The sequence below is a fragment of the Anoplopoma fimbria genome, chromosome 7, assembly GCF_027596085.1.
Source record: "Anoplopoma fimbria isolate UVic2021 breed Golden Eagle Sablefish chromosome 7, Afim_UVic_2022, whole genome shotgun sequence".
NCBI lineage: Eukaryota > Metazoa > Chordata > Actinopteri > Perciformes > Anoplopomatidae > Anoplopoma > Anoplopoma fimbria.
The window spans coordinates 16998267-17021522 of NC_072455.1; the positions used below are offsets into that span (position 1 = coordinate 16998267).

Here is a 23256-nt window from a genome sequence, read left to right on the forward strand (position 1 = left end):
CACACACACACACACACACACACACACACACACACACACACACACACACACACACACACACTAACATTCCCAGTGGGCTGCTGCTGCTGATTGAGGCATGGTTTGGTGTTGCTGCCCCAGCTGATCCCCTGCCCCCAGTGGATACCCATCTCTCTCATCACACTGGAGCCACCCGATGTGTACGTGTGCGTGCGTGTCTTTTGTGTAATTGAGACACCCTATACAAAGATCAGATAGTGGTCTTTTCTGGCTAGACACAACACTATCATTGCTTTCTGTTTTGTGTGTTCATGTGTGTGTATTGGGCAGGAATGACTATTTTTAGTACCTGGGGTAATCTCCGCTAAGAGCCTTTTCAGAGCTGTTTCACTTAAACCTGGCCAAAACACTAAGCCAATAATCCACCGCCCCCCCAACTCATACTCTCACGCACACACACACACACACACAGCAACACGTTGCAGCGATGCCATGCGATAAGACCAACCTTCCTTGTATTATTTAAGAGTGTACACGTTGGAGTGGGAGGATAGTATAAACAGTGGTTTCCTGGAATGCTTTTATTCTCTTGTCCCTATGCAGAAAAAATAGACAGGTGAAGCACTCGATGGTGTTTGTATAGATTAAATTAACTGATAAAAGAGTGACAGGTAAAGAGTTACAAAGGAGAGTGATAGCAATAGCCAGTTTTGGGGTAACAGCTTGAATAACAGACAAAAAGGGTAAACCTTGACAGATATAAAGAGACCGGGAAGAGGATGGAGAGAGGCCTTCAATCAGTGACTGCTGCAATTCATGGTGAAGCGCTATCAGTCTTGGACGATAGCCCGCTTCCCCTCTCCAGGAAAGGCCAATCGATCCCAGGTGTGTGTGTGTGTGTGTGTGTGTGTGTGTGTGTGTGTGTGTGTGTGTGTGTGTGTGTGTGTGTGTGTGTGTGTGTGTGTGTGTGTGTGTGTGTGTGTGTGTGTGTGTGTGTGTGTGTGTGTGTGTGTGTGTCTGTGTGTGTCATGTGCCAGCATGCCCAGCAGTGGCAGTAGCCTTGGCCTGCCTTTCTGCTCTGGTAGTTTGCCATATTCTGTCCATCTCTGTGTGTTTGCGTCACAGCTTCCAAGAACTTTGTTGATTCTGAACAATAATCAATAATTTAGAGAACAAATAATGTCTTTAAAGAATAAAAAAAAAAAAGGAAAAAAAAGATAATATTACAGTTATGGGATGAGCTGGCAGCAGACAGTAAAGAGGGATTTAATTCCAGACTGCTTAATATAAGTGTTTCTCTGCCCTCTCTGGTCCAAGGTGTGCCCTCTTTGGTTGGTGAGTGAAGTCAGAAGTGTGCTCTGTTGCACCTGTAGTCTCACCCAAGAGTGATCTTCAATCTTGTACTGAACATGTGAAGGACTAGTTTTCCCTGAGTCTATTTTTAAGAGTTTTGTCGTTCATGCAGAAAAAATCCCTCCCCATTCTAACTAAGCTTTATGATGTGCACTGCATGCTTACAGCTCCAGCTTATTTCCCCCCTGAAATATTTAAGTCTGCACAGGCCTCAAATAGTTCAAGAGGCTCTCTTAGGCTCTGCGGATGCATGAGTGACTGGATGTTCGGATGACTCACTTGCTGCCCAATCAGTAGTTCCTGACTCTAAACTGAATACAGAAGCTTTTACAGACATTTGGTCATTGCATATCGAACACATTCCTTCCACTCTACCGTCTGTAAAACAAAAATGTGCATGTATGAATATCAAGGAAATGTCACTGATGGATATAGAAATGGGTTGGGGGTCAGAAAAGACTGAGGTTAAATCCCCGTCCTAATAAATTCTTTCATGTACTTATTATTAGTATTAAGTTCTTGCTATACACGTCAACGTCACTATTTTGCAAAGGAAAGCTAAAGCAAGCGTGTTTTATATCAGATGAATTATAGATCAGCTGCATTCATCCGCCATCGCAGTGCTGTTGACCTCAGCAAGTCAACAGCTCTGAAATTGTCTGCTTGTTAATCAGCTCTTTCCAGAAGACCATTTCCAGGCTATACAGTGGCCAGCAAGACCCACTTCATATGGCTGTGGGCTGTGTTGTGTAATAACTTGATGGGCAGATTGGGATGTGATTTCGAGTGTTGGACGCTTGTCATCAAGTGGTCAGTGGCCATTGATTATTCTGCTTTTGGCAGACAATTCACAGTCTAGTAGTGTGTGCAAGTGCAGTGGCCATGCTCGGCTAAATGTAAGCTGTGAATGGCGAGAGCCTATCCAAAATAAAAGGCAACAAGATCAGTATTCCACAGAGTATAGATCCTATATTAAGATGAAATACAGCTCAAAATTCAATGTTGATGCTACAAAGAGAGACTCAAAGAGCCCCCCCCCCCCCATCCTTTCTCATTGTATCCTTGCCTCTTGGGATTGTATTGACATAAATGCACAATTTCTTTCATTTATTTAATTGCAAAGATCGACGCGTCCCTGCATCGTTACTGGTGACATATCATGCAAAGGCTTGTGAAGACCTTCGTGTTTGACCACTGCCATTACACGTGCAGCCCATACACAAATGTCACATGAAAGTACACACGATAAAAAAAAAACCTTGCTCAGATAACGCACTCACAAAGTCACTCACGGATAAGAGGCGTACACACTGCAATGGCAGCCTCCTACCTGGATCCAGGAGTGAAAAGGCAATTGCTCGCGTACACAGAAGTCAAGGTAAAAGATAATGCGTTTATTTAGTAATCAGCAAATAGCTTTTATGCAGCGGGTAAGTGGTGAAGCCTGTGAGGGCCTGATAAGATCGTTTGCTTTCAGGTGTTTCCCTGTCGCACCGCGTATGGCATTGAGTGCAAATTGAATAGGGTGACCTTTTTTTTGCCGCAGAATCGAATTGACTGCATTTCGCCCAAAAGATTCTGCCATTTCAATTACCATAAATTTGTGATATTGCGTCCCCCGTCATATGCGCAAACACATGCACGCAAAGATGTAGAATAGGACAATGACACAGAAACACACCTTTTGTTTGAAACGCCGCGGACCACTCTATCTTGTCCGCTGTACCCTGGCTCTCCTTGCGCTGGCATCTTTCCGAGGAAGACATTACTGTGACAAATGAAACGCCACAAACCCTCGATGGGCTTGGCAGGGCCTGAAAGGTCAGGAGCTGCATTTGTGTGCAGGTGTACGAGCTTGTGTGTAGGTGTACGAGCTTGTGTGTGTGTGTGTGTGTGTGTGTGGGGGGGGGTGGTTCTGTGTGGTTCTGTGTAAAGGTGGTGTCAGCAGTGGATGATAACATTGAGTCCTCGGTGGTGAAAAACAAGTTCTGGTCCATTCTGCTCCCCTCGCAAATCTATGTAAATGTCAAAACCAAAGTGACCAGCCGTGTGTGTGTGTGTGTGTGTGTGTGTGTGTGTGTGTGTGTGTGTGTGTGTGTGTGTGTGTGTGTGTGTGTGTGTGTGTGTGTGTGTGTGTGTGTGTGTGTGTGTGTGTGTGTGTGTGTGTGTGTGTGTGTGTGTAATTGTTTTATGTTTTATGGACAGCTGTGCTTGACTGCTGATGGCAGGCTTACATTCCAGCCAGGAAATGTGGCAGTGTCCATTTAGCAAGATGGACATTGGAATCAGTCTATGCTCCTTTTTTTTTTTTTCTGTCTCTCTCTGCATGTGCTCTGTCGTCGTCGTCCCCCCCCCTCCCTGTGTTCCTCCAACACATTATCAACAGTGTAACAGTATGTTCAAAGGCCCCTTGCTTAGTGGTGCACATTCAGAGCTGCCGACTTAAGCAAATAGCTATTTGCATTCTATTAGGCGAAAAAAAGCAGAGGGAAGCACCATTCTTCATCACGTCTCTGCATCTAGCTGAATATTCTATTTTTTTTTCGAGGCGCCGAATCTCTGTTTTTCTCCCCCTCCTGCTATGATCGTCAAAGCAAGTCGGAGCAATCATAGCAATCAGTGTTTCTTCGCGCCAAGCCGATTGGGAAGTCGCTGCCAAAACAAAAGAGCGAGTGTCCAATCATAATGATGGTGTGTGATTCTGTGGTGTTAGCAAACGGTTGCTCGGACCATCTGTTGGACGGCTGTGGAAAGAAAACAACAGCAGCTTCGGGCAGGACTGTAGATGGGGAGGCTCCACCAGGACACACCGAACCCCCTGTGATCCTATTGGTTGTTTGCATAGCTGTGTGAGAATGATTGTGAGTTTATATGACTACCAGTGTGCATGCATTTAATGCGGTGTGTGGATGGACATGTTTCGTTGGTAGTTTCCGTTGTCTCTCCAGGTGTTTGATGCCTGGGGTACATTGCAAATATTTCTAGTTGTTTCGATTTTGTGAAAAGGTCCACAAATGAATGATTTTGGGTTAAAAGTAGGAGAAAAAGGGCCTGGTGTGTCTGCTGGCATGCGACAACCTAAGCTGATCTCAGCAGTTGTGTGACAGAGTTCAGCAGCGGGGTTAGCGGTCAAAGGATTTTTCCACAGAGAACTAGAAAGAACAGCGCCGCTAACATCCCTTGGGTCGGTGTCTCAATCGGATCTGGCCCGTGTCAGGATGTGTAACAACAGTTCTCCTTCTCTCTTTGGCTCACTCTCACACACACACACAGATATCTCTCCTCTCACTTTCTCTTACCCTCTCTCTTTCCCCCCATCAGCTCATCAGATACTGCTCTAACAGTCTCAAATGGTTCCCAGGAGATGCATCATCTCTACACACACACGCACACACACACACACACACACACACACACACCGGTCTTCATTGATGGGTCGAACCGTTTTCCTCACTGATGTGCAACTCACATAGCCTTCTAAACTCAGACAGACATCTGGCATGTTAACAGTCAGCTTCTGCAAAAGTACTTCTTCTTCATTCAGGGAGCTGCCATTTTTGTTTAAGCGGAGGCACAAAATAGCAAATGCCTGCCAGGGCGGAGGGATTATCACAAGACTAGTTGTGGTATTATTGCTAAGCAGGATGGAGAACCCTGGAATCAGCTGTCTGGTGCTTTGACTGGGCAGCCTCGTCTACATTTAGAGGGTACAAGATTTAGCAATTTACAACACAAACCGTCATGATGAGCCAGAATATATACTGGACCCAGAGGGCTGACAATAGAGGAGAGACAGAGGGGCGATGCATCCTGTTGCTGTGTCCAAAACATGTACACACTCAATATCTAGTCTATAGGATCATTCGCTTGGGAAATTCAGAAAAACAAGATGCCCTATTGCCTCTGTAGTCAGATGGAAAACGACAGGAGCCTCCACATTGCTTCTATGTATTACAGAGCCAATCACAGCCCTGCCCACAATGGAGGTTTAACATTTAGTTTTATGATTTGGAACATTGCCAGACTGTTTCACCGCTGCCTCACACACACAGACACAGACACACAGAGGGACTTAACAGCGTTATGTATGGCTTCATTGCTCCGTATAGGCCATAATCACCCTCTCTCCATCTCAGTAAGCTCATGCTAAATGACCAGACGTCTCTGGCGGCTGCCATGATTTGTCTCTCCGCCGTGCACCGTGCCGTACCTTACCCTCCCCGCCTCTCTTCTCTCCCTCCTTCTCTGCTGCCATATGTTGTGCCTCTGTGACCGGCCGACGTGTCAGGCCTGACTAGCGCCTTAACGGCAAGGCTGACGTTGATTTATTTCCTCTGAAATCGGGGGGCTGGGGGTAATAACACAGAATGGCACTATTTGTTTATAAAATCCAAGGCTGCTTTTCTTGGCAGAGTCGAGATGTAACGACTTGATACCACCAACCCCCACTTGCCACACGCACATACCCCGCAATTTCTGATTGTGCCATGATTAGAAGGTCTGGCTAGTCGCTTAACCTCCAAGGGAATGATTTTGAAATCTGACAGAGCAGAGAGGAGAAGAAAAAAAAATAACAGATTGAGATGAAGCAAAGCAATTAAATTGTCAAGGCACAGATTTAACCCCGCCAAGCAATTTGGTGGGCCAATTTATTAAGAATGTTTTCAGTCTGAACTAACCGGATGCTATTCCTATATCTACAGAAAAAGAGACGGAAAGAGTGTGCAAAAAAAGAGACAGTGAGAATAAACAGCACTTCAAATACCAGATGACCCATTTAATGGGAGATATTTTATCTTCCCACATCCAGAGTGTCTGTCACATGTTCTGCCTCTCATTTGTTGATAACGGCGGGGCTGTTTAGCCTGTTGAAACTTCATCTTAGTGTTATTCAGTGATCGGGTCTATCATTCTGGCACTTTCACAACACATTTGGTTCCTTTTAACATGTAAATGATGCATTGCCCTGAAAAGCTCGTTAAAATTTGATCCCTGGCAAATTTGCTCAGGAGCTTGGAATCCTCAAGAAGCAATTAGCCGATTTAATTTGGCCATTTGCCCCAGTGTGCAGAAGTGGGTGTTTGTTTAAAACAGCACCTTCACCTTACGTTATCAGCTGTGTGAATAGTATCTCCTTGAACACAATGCTGTGCCGTGGAACTCAATAAAAGAGTTAAAGGCAAGGACAACCTCAAAGACAGCCTGCCTGATAACAAAAGGGCCTCACCTAATAATGAACAACTGGAGTTGGCTTTCTCTGCGCTGACGTGGGGGAAGCTGGGTGAAGGAGGGGGGGAGAGGAGCTCTGCCAGCACTTGCCAGCATGTTTTATGGCTAATTGAAGCATTTGGAATAAAACAGTCACAAAATGGCACCCTTTAGGATTGGAGCGGGGTTAATATATTGTGATCCCACAATTAGCCCAGGATTGTTAAGATCTCTTTAATTCGGTGAGGTCCATTAAGCGGGATGGGCGAGAAAGTGCTCCCACTGAGACAATTTTTTCTCTTCTCTCTTTGTTCCTCCTGCCCTCGTTTCCTCTCAGCAGCTGCTGTAGTAATCAATATAAGTGGACATGGCCGTCGGGAGGTTGCCAGGTTATCCAGACGTCACCCCCTTTGGGTGCCATAGCTCCTAAAGTCGGCCCACACAGAGATTTTGTTTATAAATATACAAGGGGCAAGTGAGTCATTGGTAGAGGATTGACTTTGGTGCAGAAACTCTGCAAGGTGTGGTCCATAAGCTGGCATGGAAAAGCTTGCCCTCCTGGACAGGGGTATTAGATCATGCTTTCTCCAGGGTAGTAACAATCACTGAGGTTGCTCTTCAACCCAGTTCCTCAAATCCCCACTTGGCCTATGAGTGTCTCCACTGGAGCCACAGCAGCGGCTGCAGCATGATCGTCACGACTCAGGGTTTTACAAGTGTCTCTTTCAGAATATCAGAGTCCCTTTTGGGTTATCTTTGGGGATACAGTGTGCCTGTGGGAGCTTTCTAATTGGTAGAGGTTTTTGAAACAGGATTGAAATCTCTACATTTGAGCCTGCCACAGAAATTCAGAAATTTCCCAATCCTCTCCAAACCATGACATAATGAAGCTTGCACAGCCCTCTCAAATCATAATGTTACTAATGTCACAATGTGGCACAGACTGAAATATCTCCAGAATGTTTAGATTTTAACTGACTCTATAAAGGTGAATAAAGCCCCACCCAAATACAGCATTGCTTGGATAGTTGGTGAGTTTGCACCTAAACAGATGGCTGGCTCATTAAAGACTCATTTGTGATAATCTTAAATGATCCTAATCTCAATTTCTCATGCGAGGGTGTATGTTTGGGCTAAGAAAAGGCTCCGTCTTTATCAGCGGTTAATACCTACCCGCTTAGTGCTCAGGTAATAACCTGGGATGCTTGAAATGTGGAACATTTCAGTAGCATAGAGTTCCAGCACAGTGGATTTGAAGCTCCTCGCAAGTAATTAAACAGCATGCCACCTCATACAGAGCAATTTCCTGCAAGGCATTTGCTTGCCAATGCGACATGGCCCCAGTCTACGGCGTGTTATCTCTGTGAAATATGTCCCCTTTATCATTTTTTAATAATGACTGAGTGCTCATGTTGTTAGGAGAAAATCTACTCAATGAACATCAGATTACCGTTTTCCTCGCTGTTAGTTAGCTAACTGAACGTTTACCTCTTTATCTCTGTCATCTAGAAATGAAAATTGGAAGTGGGGAGAAGCATTAAAATGGCCGCTATCTCATTGGTAAATCCAAACCGGCTCCAAAAGTGCCATCCGTGGAGGGTGTGTAATTATGTAAAATCAGTGGGGTAGACAGAAACAAGTGGGTGGGTAAAATTTGTGCATGTGGGAATCTGAGTCTGCTGAGGTCTAGTGCTGGTATCCGAGAGGTGGTTGGCCCCATTGGCATAATGACGGCCACACGCCGCCGCCGCCGAGCGATGATAATCCTGCCATGTGCATAAAGGGATTTGTTCTTGTTGGGCTGGCCACAGAACGTCCCGAGGTGACGACGCTGTTTATCTTTCCGCTGTCTTAGAGTCCCCTGGGCTTTTACGGCCCTGGAACTTACAGTTCCTGTTGTCACTTGTCACAGTGGAAAGGCACAGCCATGCGCACACACACAAACACTCGCTGCGTTCCTCTCACTCTTAATATGTATTCTCTCTATTCCTGTTTATTTCTCTACATACATGCATGGTTATTATTCCCGGCAAACCTACATTGTAGACGGTTGGCAGCTCCTATCTCCCTTTCTCCCTCGCTCTCACTATCCATCTCCATACAGTTTATTCATCTCTCCGTCTGTTTATTTCTCACACACAGTTATAATCTCTACCATTAAACAGCCAGCTGCAGAAATCACACAACTCCTCGGGTACATCAAAGAGGAGCTGAGTGGCAAGAACAAGCTCTATTTTTCATGAAATGTTGATGGCAACTTCCCGCCCATTGTGAACATCAGCTGTCATGCCAACATTTTTAAATATATCACATTTATTTAGCATTAGCGGGTGGTAATTCGGCTTATCTGAGGATTGCTTGCAAACATCTTGTCGGCAAGCAGATCGTCTCTCAAACTCTGCGAGGGGAGAGAGAGGAGGGTCGACTTCCGCTCATTGTTTCGTTTACCCCCACAAACCGTCCATACCGCAACGCACCCCGACCCATTCCTGTCTTCCCGAGATACTTGCTACTTGTCAGCCCTGGTAATGGGTTTCTTGGGGAAGATATTATTTTGGTCCAGTAAGCTGCATGCTTAAAATATGAGTGACAGGCTTGACTCACTTGCACTGGGAGAGAATTTGGTTTTTTTTTTTTTTAAAAAGGCTGCCAAAATAGAGCCAGCACTACTGCAAAAAAAAAAAATGAGGAAAATTTCTTCCCACTCTTCTAACAATGAAAGCCTGCATGCAACCACCCACCACCTTTACTTCCCTGGAAGAAAAAAAAAAAAAAAAAAAGATGCAACTTCTCCTGACTCAAATGTCCTATTTTTCTTGTCTCTCTATTTTTCTGTCTCTGTCTCCCCCTTTCCCTACCCCCCCAAGAAGATAGATGAAGAAAATGAGGCCAACTTGCTGGCAGTGCTTACAGAGACCCTGGACAGCATCCCGGTGGATGAGGACGGATTGCCTTCGTTTGAGGCCCTGGCAGATGGGGACGTGACCAATGCCAGTGACCGGAGCTGTCCCTCCTCCCCCGACGGCTCGCCACGAACCCCGGAGCCTGAGGAGCCCTCCCTGGTAAGACCAACTGCTTAACCTCCTCAAGAACCTCCCGTCCCCACCACTCCAGGGTTAAAACACAAGTTATTCCTAAGACATGACCCCTAACCCTGCCCGCTCAGTTGCGTTTGTGCCACTCCATGGAAGACTCTTCAACAAGACTGGGCACCAAAAGCGGCCATGTGTCTGTTAGGCTTCTGTGTTTGGCAGCTCCCGATCCACACTCTGCCACAGTTGCCACAATGTATTCACAGTACGTGTGGTGAAAGCTTGCAGAGATGCAGATGCAGTGAGCAGGGAAGTAAATGGAATGGATCAGTGTGTTCACCGCTCAGTGCTAATTACATAACAGTGCTATTGTGGCGCCAATTCAATGATATGAACACTGTGGTGGGGCCAACTATGTTTGACACAGTGCCACAGGCCCTGAAATCAAGCCGGCACAAAATAAAAAGTAAGGGGAGGAAGTAATCCATCTCGTCTTCTCTCAGTGGGTCCCAACTAATCTCCCTCTGCCGAGTCACCTATTTTGGCAAAAAGACAGATCTCTCCATTTAGTCAGCCTACCAATTGTGTGCTTTTTACACACCGTACCATCTGGGCATTTCTCTAGCTTTACAGCTTTGACCTAAAATGTTATGTTATGTTCAGTTTGTATTCCATGCCGGTCCCTTACAAATGACCTTTAGCCACATGCCTGAGTGTGTTTATTCAATCACATTAGAAAAGCCTGGCTTTGTGTACACAAAAACACCTGCACAGGAAGAAAAAAAGAAAACTTAACTTGTCCTGTCACATACTGTAAACTGCTTAAAATTCTGTAATATTTTAAATATGTCAGGGATATAATCTTACTCTAACTGCAGCTTTGGTCTCTCCAGGTTGTACATTTACAAAGCACAGGCGGTCTAATTGAAAGAAAATGGTAATTTGCATAACCCACGCTCAATTCCCCCTCCTTCACCACTTTCTCTTGTTCTGTTTGGGTCCATTCGCAGCTGAAGAAGCTCCTTCTGGCACCCGCAAACTCCCAGCTCAGCTATAATCAATACACAGGTGGCAAGGCACAGAACCATGCAGTCGGCAGCAACCACCGGATCAGACCACCACCTGCCGTCGTCAAGGTAGGGACACACACAAATACACACACTGCCTTGCTGCTTTTCACTCCTGAACACACATTTTTTGTTAGTGTTTGTTTATCTCTCTCACTCTGTTCTTGCGCCGTCTGTTTTCTTGCTCTTTCTCTCTCTCCCTCTCACACTTTTTTTGTGTTTTGGTGGCCGTCTTTAGAAGATGTTAGACTACTGCTCTAGTCTACTATCCCAGGGGGCCATCTTGTAATGAAAACAGGCTGATTGCTGTTGGGCTTTCCAGTGAGGCATCGGCACCGTTGTCTCATTAGCTCTACCACTTATCCGCCTTGGTATGGTGCCTGTTGGAAAAAAACAAAAAACAGTGACAGGCGCTCTTGCGGGAGAGATTGATGCCTTGAGCGGACAAGATCAAAATATCAGGCTTGATGGTCTCATTAGACAGCTCTCAAAAAGGATTTTTTTTTCTGAAAGGGTGGTTAAGATTAATTTTAGTCAGTGTATATGAATGTGATTAAATAAAGTATGTGATTTCATTAATCTGTAGGATTTCATCTTGAAACGTGACATGCTGTATGTTCAGTGTCATAAACAGCTTACAGCTTTTGTTCTTGTTTAGGGAAAATGTCTGACATCTCCGTTTTAAAATTTCCCTCGTGCATTATATATATAATATATATATATATATATATATAATATAATATATATATATATATTTTGTGGTAAACACAACACAGTCACAGATTTGTATGTGTTACACGTACAATGTTTGCACATGCAGTGCGTCAAACCTTCCTCACATAGTCTATTTTCGCACTGTGCCTTTGAGTCATACCTTTCTGGAGCACAGCGAATGAAGACTCCCGGAGGACGAGGTGCGCGTACAGAGTGGCACGGTGGCGTTCGCTGGGCCACGCAATTAAGATGATGGGCGGACCGCACCCCCAACATCGCCTACTAGAGTGTTGGCTAACCACTGTGCTCAGGCTGTCTGAGTCCCTCTCTCAGCCTCTGAGAGAGGGACTCAGACAGCCTGATTTGTGTGCCAATTAAAGCACTTAACATGTCTCACAACTGTACAACAGCACTGTACAAACAAGTTAATAATTTTCTCATTCTCTCTGTATCCATATTTTTGTGCAGACGGAGAGCCCCTGGAATGGCAAAGCAAGAGGGGGCTCCAGCCAACAGAACCGCCCCGTGAGGCGGCCTTGCACTGAGCTGCTGAAATACCTAACAGCCACCGATGACATCCTGCTCCACACCAAAGCCAGCGAAGCCAAGAGCACCTGGGGGGGTGCCAGTAGCAGGGACAAGGGTTGCCTGGGTCTTGGTGCTTCTTCCTCTTCCTCTTCGCCATCCTCGTCATCCACCTCCTCGTTCTCCTCCCTCTCCTCCAACTCGTCTTCCTCTTCCTCCACCACCTCTAAGAAGAAGTCAGCTGTGCCATCTCATCAACAACAACAACAACAACAACAACAACAACAGCAGCAGCAGCAGCAGCAGCAGCACAACAACAACAGCAGCAACAGCAGCAACAGCCGCCGCCGCAGCACCACCAGCGAGGTGAGAGCCGGGCTGCAGGCGAGTGTAGTGTGGCTGGTGTTGGGGCTGGGAAGTGGCAGCGTTGCACTCACGATGACGGGGTTGAGGAGTCGGAGGGTGCTTCTATCCCTGTCGGCCACAGAACCTCCACCTGCGGCCATGCCCGCCCCAAACTCGAGCACGGGCCGCCCAGTGAAGAAGGAAGGCCGCCAGGCGATGCGGGCCGCCTGGCAGTCGCTAGGTTTATTAGGTATATGCATTCTTATTCCCTCCCTCCCCGAGAGGTGAGTCACAGCTGTGAGCATTGCCGAGAGGCTGAGGGCGCCACTCAGGCTAGTGAGGGCTTTGGCAGGCAAGGCCGTAGAAACAGTAGAGGTGCCAGCCGTGCACCTCATAGGCACATCACAGTAACTATTAAGAAAAGGGAAGAGAAGCCGGGGCACCCCTTACTTAGCCAGCTGCTCACCTCCAAACGGAGGCCTGCTCGGTATCGAGCCCACCTACTCCCACCTCAGATCACCCCTTCACCCACCATTCAGAGCAAATCAGCAGGTAAGAGGTCAGAGAGCCCAGCAGAGGCTCCCTCAAAGGTGGAGGAGGAAGAGTTGGGAGGGAGCAATGATTGTAGAAACCTGAAAGTAAGTCAGCTTGAAGAGCCTGACTCAGGGTCCCTGTTGTCGCCTCTGACCTTTGACCTAGAGAGCTGGGTTAACCAGCCAGACTCAGGTCTAGACATGGGCTTTGGACTAGAGCACCGGTGGCTAAGCCAGGGGTTCTGTGGGGAGGATGTTGACCATGATGATGATGATGATGATGGTGTTGATGATGATGACCATGTCACGGGCAGCCCCGCTGCGGTGCTCTCACAGGGCCCACCAAGCCCACTCTTCCCAGATACTAGAATTGCAGAGCCCGCCCCTCCCTGCATCATACAAGGGCATGGGCACCCACACAGGCAGGCACTCAGCGAGCACCCCGACGACCAGGGCCTCCCGTTGTTAGGTAATCATGACTGCATCCCCCCCACTGGCCTTATCTCTGCTCTCTCTTCTCCCTCTCCTGCTCTAACCACTTCCCAGTTTGACTTCACAACTAACCCCTATTCTAATTCGAATCTAACAGTCATTCTGAGGGCATAAACAATGACAACAGCCTGCTAGCTAATGCTTTTTGCTAGTCCCGGAGGCATCCTATTCAATTTAAATCGATTGGGATTTTTTTTAAAAGGACGGGGTGGGAAAAGGGCCGAGCCTTGTCTTGCTACTGTACGTCTTGTACTCATAAAGTCGACCCTTGGACCTTCTTTGGCTGATTGAGCCGAGTGTGCTGGATATGTTCGTTTAGACTCAGAGCCCAGGTGCTGCTCTAGAGCGCCGTGCTACTAAAGCCACGTTCCCTTAGCTGGAGCACAAGTCGGCCAGAGCCTCGGGCAACTGCACAAGCTTCCTTGACTCTCCTTTCTTCCTACTTTTTTTCCCCTTCTCTGCTGTTGGTGCATGTGATTATGACTTTTCTTTTGACCAGAGAGGGGCTCACCCACTGTCATGTGTCTTGTTTGTGGCATCGTCTCTTTATGTCTTTATTTCATTTCGATCTGTTTGTTGTCTTGAGCGAGGTGTGTCTGTGTCTCGACACCTGTGAAAAAACGTACCATCACTTCATCCTGCCTCACAGAGTGGACAGTCTTAACTTAAGGCAATAAATTGTTAAAACGGGGTCAATCTAAAAATATATGGTTTTCACATTAGTGTCAATAGAAAGACTTTCTAACCAGGTATGGGTGTTTTTGTAGCAATAGTTGCATTTAATGAGCCAAATTGAGATTAATTGTTGCAGAATGTGGACCTGTTCTCTTCTGCCATGAGTGTTATACCTAGGTCAATAATTACACATGCTCCTTTGTGTTCTGCAGCCAAACCAACCACCTTGCCACTTCCTTTGACCCCAGAGTCTCCAAAGTAAGTGTGAGAAGTTTTTCCACGTTATTCTAGGCAAAAAAAAAGCAACAACAAACTACAGAAAAAACACAAATCCCAAAAAATTAACTATATAGACTAGAATCCAAGTTGAGGCATTTTTGTGATTCATTTCCATTTCCTAGATCACAAAAGCTTTTTAAGGTCTTACTGTCCATTACAAGTAAAATATTGCACTTTTTTTTTTGTCTTCCAGTGACCACAAGGGATCACCGTATGAGAACAAAACCATTGAACGCACATTAAGTGTGGAGATTGCTGGAACCCCAGGTAAGCATACTTTCTTGATTATTTAAAACACATGGAGTAATTATATAGAAAAAAGAGACTATTTCAGTGGCAATTCTCACTTCCCTGTTGTAGCTAATATTACCAAAGGCTTTTCCAACATCTTGATAGTTCCATTACAGTTCAGAGTTCAAGGTGAAGGTATAGGAGAACATTTTATGTGCTGAAGTATTGATTAGGCTTTCCAATCTCTTCAGGGTTTATTAGCACACCCCTCCCCCCGTTACTGAAGAGTTAATATGCTTTTCCTCTCTCTCTATCAGATCCTAATGCTCTCTGACTGACAGCTTACTTAGCCTACACATCATAGGAAAACTGAAATGGCAGTGTTATTGTTTTAATTAGTTTTGCGGCATAATTTCGTTTTGCCTGTATGATCCGTGCCGTCCTGTCCTTAGGCCCCCAGACAATTATGCAATTAGATCAGCTGACTGGGGAGTCAATTTCCAATGTTAAGTTTTGAATGCAAAGGGATGCTGTTTTGTAACTGTTGTCAGTGCGAGGGTTTTTCAGCATCATTATTGCCATCATCCTTTTGTGTTATTGAGTTATATTTAACTACATCGGAAGACAGCTATAGGCAAAATGTAATTAAAAGACAAAAATGAAGAGAATTTCAGCGAAAAGCTGCAATATTGGGCGTCATATCTCTCCATCTCTCTCTGTGTGAACGATGTCAGTAATTACCCCCTTCTCCCCAAGATTAATCATCTAAGGCTAATAAAAAACAAAATGGCTGCCCTTTAGCCTCTCGGACTGTGTGATGTTGCCCCGGCCCCTTTGGGTATTCATTTACCAGCTGGGGAAATAGTCCTCATACATACCTCATTTCTGGCCCCTGCACCTTCTACTTATCTTTTGTGGGGGATGGAAATTGTGGCACGTCAGACCCCAAGAGATCTCCCTCTGTCCCTCTGACCTTGGTCCAGGGGATGTTTAACCCTTTTGTGTAGATAAGCTTTCGGGGTCAAAGGGGATGCCTGTTGAGACCTAGAGAAGCGAAGAGCATGGCTGCTTAAGCTCTGGGGCAATCAAGCACGGTTAATATTTCTTCCTGTTTTACTGCACGTGGGTGAGTTTATTGACCTGTGGCCAAGTCTGGTTGTCCGTTCTGTTCCACTGCACCGGCTTTACAAGCACAGTAAAATGAATAAAGCCCTTCACCTGACTTTACAGTCCTAAAGAAATTTGGGGTTGAATATTAGCAGGAAAGTCATTAGTCCAGAATGCTCCTGGTTACTGAACTTGTTTCCTATTTAGGGATTAGCTTTTGGGTCTCGTGCTGCATGAGACAGATGGATATAGATCCCAGTAAGCGTAGGTGAGAGCTTTGAGTTCCGGAGTTTCATGTCCTTTGCAGATTTACAGTAACATTCCATTAATGGAACTTTCCATGAATTGCTGCCAGTCATATCATTTTATAGCTTTATGATGAGTTGTAGTAGTCGTGGTTGCTGTTTCATAGAAAGATTAATTTCATTATCAGGAGAACCTGTACATCGTGTACTGAGCCAAAATATGTTTAGCACTAAACAAAGTCAACTTTTGGACTGTTGGCTGCATGTTTCTTGGAACAGTAAAGGTTACAACATGCAGTTAGCCCCCCTGGGATCTGACTGCTCTTGCCTAATCTCTGCCAAGCTAATAGATTTACCCTGTGCTGCCGTGTTGTCTTTAATTACTGTATCTCATGACACTGGGGTGGTCTTTGTTTTGCTATTTGCATGGCTTACCGCCGGATCAACTCTTTAAGCACGGAGTTGTTATTCGCTCCGAGGTCTCCTTGCAATTTACAGCTGGACGAGAAAAAAAGATTATAAAATCCTCCTCTCTCTTTCTGACTTGTTCACTTGCTTCATCGTTTCCTTTCCAGTGGCTAAATGATTCGTGTTTGTGTCGGCGGATCATCCATCACTAGCGAGTTTGACTGAGAGGCACATATTTATCTAATTCTGATTTATTTCACCCCCACTGCTAATGGCTCCTAGTTTATGACCCCGCGTGCACATTGTTTTGGACAGATGGCGCTTCATTGGTAAACAGAAGTTCCTCAGGCATTGTGTAGCGTCCCCCTCCTTCTCTCCCTTCTTCTTTCCATAGCTCATTTCTATTGGCAGTGCATATATATGTCTATATCACGTTCAGAACTGAGGGAAGGAGTGAGAAAAGGGGTTTGCAGTCCTACTCACAGACACTTACAGATGATAAGTAGGATGATAAGCCGTTGGATCAGGCATTCCAAACACAGCGATCGGTTTCAGAAACTTGCATATTTATGTATCAAGCCCTCGCACTACCAGTGCATACTCTAACACTGGATTTGATACTAATAGCTGTCATCTGTTGCAATTCACCAGCAAGCGAAGAATGATGTGCATTATAAGAAAGGCAAAGAAGAGGGAAGAGCGTAGGTGTTTCAAAGTGGCTGAGTTTGACTCCAGTGAGAGACTGTTAGTGATGACGAGTGTGTGTGTGTGTGTGTGTGTGTGTGTGTGTGTGTGTGTGTGTGTGTGTGTGTGTGTGTGTGTGTGTGTGTGTGTGTGTGTGTGTGTGTGTGTGTGTGTGTGTGTGTGTGTGTGTGTGTGTGTGTGTGTGTGGGCACATTTGTTCTGTGTCAGACAGAAACAGGATAGGATGCTGAGAGACGGAAAGGCGGAAAAAGAGATTGATCCAGGGAAGATGGCAGACAGGAAGAGAGAAAAAGGGAGAATACACGACTAAAGGAAAGAGAGAGAGAGTAATGGTGGCGGCTGTTTGTGTGAGTGCATTAACAATGCTATAAAGTGGGCTCATCTCAGGACTTCCCATATAACTGCCATCTGTCTGGTTGTAAATCTGTAAGAGGCTGGGGAAACGTGGGGAGGGGGGCACAAGCAGTAGGGACATGCCATCTGAGAAGAACGACGACCCGTTCGCCACTACTTCCTGTGCTGCTATGACATCTTGCCATGGCAACATCACCAAGCATGCTTCAATGTTTCACAGAAAAAGGGACATTACGCTGGATAATCTTGAAACATGCACGGCGTCATGTCACTGATTATTTTTTTCAGGACGATAAAAAATGTCTTTGGTTTTATTCAGATGAATTGGCCACTGTCCAGTGCAGACATTTATGTGAGCCAGGCAGAGATATGATACATGTACTATAATTTTTTTTCATCGGATGCATTACGTTTGTCCTCTGCAGGGTTTTGTGTTATGTTTTTATTTTTTTCATGAAAAGGGATCTTACCAAGGTCAGAGAGGAAGGGGATGGCAAGTCATCCGTATTACAGCACCACCATATTAAGTTACACCAAGCATTACATTAATCTGTCAAGATTGCAATAAAATAGAGATCAGGATTAGGCCAAGTGAAAGTGAATATTTTAATCAGGCATGTATCTGTGTCCATTGTCCATAAACTGACCTGGGAGTTTATAGATGAGTTGGGGGAGGTTTGCATAATGATTTCATTTTCCTTTTACTGCCCCCACTCCTCCACCAACCTCTGCCTGTCCCTCTCTCTGCAGGTCTGACACCACCAACCACGCCCCCCCACAAAGCCAGTCAAGAGAATCCTTTCAAAGCATCGCTCAAAACCAAGTTGTCTTCATGTTCCTCATCAGCCTTGGCATGCAAAAGAGCCAGGCTGAGCGAATTGGGCCCCGGCGCTCTGGCCCCGGCCCCAGGTGCCTCAGGCGGGGGCCCCACCAGGAAGGGTCCAGAACAGACTGAGCTTTATGCTCAGCTGAGCAAAGCGTCCACCGCTCTACCTTACCCGGTCACCCAACACGCTGTTGGGGGCGGCCTTGAGGAGCATCGCGGCACTAGCAACAATAAGCGGGTGGCGCCCCGTGGCTACAGTGACCATGACTATTGCCAGGCATCAGCTAGCACTAAGAAGGACGGCGGCACAGCCACTGTTACCATGACTCCAGCAGCAGCGAAAATGACGGTCACCTCAGGTGCCAGCGCTGCTCCCGTGCCCACTGCAGGCAAAGTGGGGGATAGGCATGTCCAGCGTAAGGACTCAGGCATGCCACCACCCCGTTCATCATCTTCATCTTCTTGTTCTCCATTATCAGCTTCATCTGGTCGTTTGGCTCAGCAGCAAAATGTTGCCTCTGTGAATGGAGAAGCAGCCCGGGTCCAGGAGTTAGGGAAGCAGACCCTTACACAAACCGCCCAGATCCCCTCACAAGAGGCCACTATTGACTGGGACCAATTTCACTCTTCTGCCATCAGCAGGAAGCTCCTGTGTGACCAGGAAATCAGAGAAGAACTCAACAAGCACTTTGGTCACCCCTTAAAAGCCCTTTATAGCCAGGGTGGCAAGGAGAGAGAACCAGGCAGCAAACCAAGTAAGGCTGCAGCCGCTAAGTCCCTTGAGGAGACAGAGAATGGCTCCTGCTTCCAGAGGCCGCCTGGCTCCAGCTACCTCCACCCAGGGTTCCTGCCCTTCCAAGACGAGCTAGAGCTGGGTGGGAGCCGTGAGAGTCGTTTTCTCTATCCCTGGGAGGGCACCCCGCTGGACCTTCTCTTTGACTGCCCCCCCTGTTCTCCCTCCTGTTCCCCACCATCCAGCTGCTCCCCTTCACGAGGCTCCGTCTCCCCACCTTCCTCCCTCCCCCTCTCGCCCAGCGGGCCTTTCTGCTGGACCAGCAGCGGATCCCGCTCCCGTTCTCGTTCCCACTCTGGCTCCCGCAACACCTCCTCGCACCTTCGGAGGCGCTCCCTCTCCAGCTCACCTGACAGACGCCCCTCCTGGTAAGACGTTTCTCAGACCCACACCCACACACACACACACACACACACACACACACACACACACACACACACACACACACACACACACACACACACACACACACACACACACACACACACACTAACCTCCCCACCTAAGCAGTTTACACAGGAGCTTGGAGCTGGCAGGGGATCTAGTTTAGGAGTATAAAACAGGCTTGATCAGTCATCAGAGCTGGTGTCAGACAGGATAGACCCTGAAGACTCTCAACATGGGGTCTTGACCTCCTGCCTCTTTTCCTTGCTAGATTTGGCAAGTGTTACACAAAGTGATTTAACCATCACCCCATGATGAAGGGATTCTAACCAAAGTGTCTGCAGTTCTTATATTAACCAAACTCTGTTTTTTAAACCAGGTGGCACTTGAATGTGTATTAAGTGACAATGGGGAAAAAAGATTGTTTGAATGATGTGATTTCCCCAAAACACACAATGAACCAAAAAGGAAAAAAGGCAGAACATGAAACGCACCAGAGGCACTGGACTTCTGAAAAGTATGAGTTTTAATCTCTAGGCAGGGAGTTTTATTTGAATGTCTTCCTAACACTCACCCCCCCTCCTCACTCGCTCCCCCGCATGCCCCTGTTTTTTGTTTGATGCCGGGGCTATTGTTTTAAGCGGAAGCTGTTGTTTTTACTGAGTGGCAAACCCTCCTCTTTTACATCCCCATAGATGAAAGCCAAATCCAGGCTGTGGGAATGTAGTCTCAAAACCCCTCTCAAAGAAACTCCTATCATGATAGCTCTGTGTGAGAACTACATTTCCCATGCTTCCCTGTGATCCGAGCTGAGGGGGTTTCTGTCTGTGTGTTTGTGGTAGAAGAACAGAGGCAAACCGTAGTTACTGAGAAGGATGTGAGTAAATTAAGTTTGTCAGCAGTAGTCCATTGAGTGCCTCACAGTGCAGGACTCCACTGCAGTGACTCAGTTTGTTTGCCTGATTACTTAAAGGTCAGTTTACTCCAGAGAGCCAATAGAATCACTTTACTCTGCCCGGGCCCTTGTTCTTGTGCTCTACACCAACTCGCTCACAAATTATACAGTAATAGTCTCAAGGCATTCGATCAGAATCTGACACTGACAAGCTTTCCGAAAATACTGAGTAGGGAATGGAGTCTTGAAAGCGACAGAACAAAAAGCTTGTTATATTTTCATGCAAGAACAGATAAATAGAATCCCAGCAAAATAATTCTCAAAATCCCTCCTCTCTGTTTCAAGTTTCACAGTGTAGGATCCTCGATTTTTTCAAAACTGGCACTCCTTTGCTTCACTGAGCTTTCCAAACTTCTCCCCTTCCATCATTCAGCTCTTCCTTCTTCAGAAACACTTCAATAATTAAGTATCAGAAGCTTATGGACTGCAGAGATACAAGCTCTACAGCCAGGTCACTAGAGCCTGCAGTATTGACCATTTCCTCATACACCATAGATAGTAGGTGCATGTATGTAGGTGCTAGCTCGGGTGTGTATAAAAGTTCTGTAGGAAATCATGCACACTTAATGTGGCCATGAGCTAGATTAGGAGAAAACAGAATGCTTTTATCTGGAATTAACCCAGTTTCTAACACCTAAATGGGTCTTGTGAAAATCAAAGAGGTTAATTTAGATCCCAAAGCCTGTAACAAATTAACCAAGGTGTCACAGGTTTTCAGGAGTCATAAGTATGTAGCATGAGTCATTAACACAGTTTATTTTCTAATGTGTGAGATGAACAGCATTCCTATGTGTTGCTAAAAATAATATTTTCATATATTTAACATTTTTCTGTTTTCCCACAGGTCTCGTCAAAACACAGATTCAAGCACCTTTCGTTCCAGGACTCACAAAAGCCCCCACCCTCAGTCTCGATCTCCTCTCAGCCGCAGGCCAAGGTGATTATTTTAAATGAATTATTTACCCTCCAGCTTTAAACGTAACCTTTGTTAAGTCGCTGCTCTTCAGGTTAGGACGAATGTTTATTCTTAGAAACTGTCTGCCAGAATTCAAGAGACCTCAGTATTGTGTGAAAGGAACCACTCTGTGATTCCCTTTACACATCAAGACTGAACCTTTTTTGCAACTTGTCCCATCCACACTGGGACCATGTGACAAACATTGGGGGCAAATATGTTTAATTGATCATGTTTTATTTTACTAGTGACAAAAGAATCCCAAATCATACCGATGCACATTCATACTTCACTCATGACTCACGCTCCCAGCTGTATAATGACGCCTATTCAACTTAGCGCCTCTGTAGTTTTTTCCGCGAACCACTGCAGAGGGGACCATTTCATATGCAGAGAAGTACTGTCACAGTGCAGGAAGAGAGAGAGAGAGAGAGAGGGAGACTGACACCATCCCAACGCTCCGAGCTGATTTGGCACCCACGGGCCTAATGACACCCGACAAGCCTGAGAGTCGCTCATCAGTCGAAAACTTAGCGGACACGTCTTGTGCCAGTCTGGGGTGGGAGAGAAAGTTGCACTTTCCTTCTTGATGAAGCCCTAACTAAGCAGAAAGTAATGACATGTGAAGTTGTGCTGACAGTCGCAGCTGCCTGGCTCCCCGACCGCGCTGCTCGCCGGCACTCCCGCGGGCCTATCCTGCGGGCTCTGTAATCATAGCGATGGCGAAGAGACATCTTATTAACATGTCCATTTCCTTTCCTTTGAACCCCTCCCCCCCCCAACCATCAGTGGTTATAGGGGGACTGCTCCTTTGTGAATACTGGCAATTGTTCTTCCCAATCATCAACAGGAAGGGTGAATTTAGAGGACGAGCCAGGACAGTGATGTCATACGTATCCTTTTCTCCGCAGGTATGACAGCTACGAGGACTACCAGCACGAGAGGCTGAAGAGGGAGGAGTACCGCCGGGACTACGAGAAGCGCGAGTTCGAGCGGGCCGAGCAAAGAGAGAGGCAAAAGCAAAAAGCAATAGTGAGTCAACTGACACAAACGCCATCTAATTCCCCCCATTTTCTTTCTGAGCTTGACTTTGTGTCTTTCCTGCCGACACTGATAAAAGACTGCATGCGATCACTGCTGTGGCACATGCAGAAATTCCTACAAACGCACAGAAAGCTCCCGCAGACACACACATTACTTAGGATTAGACATCCTCCAGCCCAGTTCCATGTGCCACCCCACTGAAATAATACATACAAAGTGATTTCCTGAATGATTCAGGCGACAGGCCCTTCCCTTTTTTATCTCGGGGTCGTGTATTTTTAACATCTCCGTCGTCTGGAAACACTGTCGACTCTTATTAATCACACCACAGGGGTAAAATTTTAAAATTGTGCAAAACAGAAACTAGGAGAGCGAGCCGGATGAAACGGACAAAAAAAAGGATTCTGTTGAGCTCTTCTGTATCTATTTCAAAATTCTGCCTGATGCAGTGAATATCACATTTCTCCCATATCTCAGCTCTCCAAGTCTCAGTGTGAAATTACTCCGTTGATAAAGTGTACATTAAATGATGCAGTAATGCAAACGTGGCTTGGCATGCATTCATTTTCAGAGATGGAAAGACAAACAATTACAAGCAGAAAAGCTCAAGCTGTCAAATGAGGTGGGAGGCCAGGGATGTGAAAAGCGTCTCCTACTGTCTGTCTCTCCCTCACTCTGTTTTTTTGCCTCATTCTCTCACTCACCCACGCACTCAGGCAGCCCCTCAGGGTGCCATCAAGAGAAGGCCGCCTATTTATCAGTTGTCAGCAGCTAAAGCCCTAATTCAGCAAATACTTTTTTTGTCTCAAACTGTATGTAAGCCTTAAAGGGAGTGGAAAAATGAGCATAAAAACAGTAATCTGTAGTTAATTTGTGTCTTTGTCAGCTACTCTTTATAAAACTGACGGGGCAAAGGTGAACTTTGAGTTTAGCACCGGGCAACTGATTTACTACTTGTTGGAGCTACTACTACCCTCAAGACAGCATTCAAAATTTCAACGGGCCTCAGTGGACTTGCCCCAGTAATGGCAAGTAAATGAATGAATA

The 23256-nt window shown here is 46.1% G+C and overlaps 1 protein-coding gene across 1 annotated transcript in view; it reads left to right on the top strand.

Moving 5' to 3' along the window:
• ppargc1a (peroxisome proliferator-activated receptor gamma, coactivator 1 alpha) overlaps positions 1-23256 on the top strand; it is a 247251-nt gene that overhangs the window by 218902 nt on the left and 5093 nt on the right. The window contains exons 3-11 of the mRNA XM_054601191.1: positions 9408-9602; positions 10583-10708; positions 11822-12147; positions 12189-13225; positions 14136-14181; positions 14396-14469; positions 18003-19239; positions 21055-21147; positions 22077-22197. Of these exons, the coding sequence (XP_054457166.1) occupies positions 9408-9602; positions 10583-10708; positions 11822-12147; positions 12189-13225; positions 14136-14181; positions 14396-14469; positions 18003-19239; positions 21055-21147; positions 22077-22197 (3255 nt within the window). The remainder of the gene's footprint in view (positions 1-9407; positions 9603-10582; positions 10709-11821; positions 12148-12188; positions 13226-14135; positions 14182-14395; positions 14470-18002; positions 19240-21054; positions 21148-22076; positions 22198-23256) is intronic.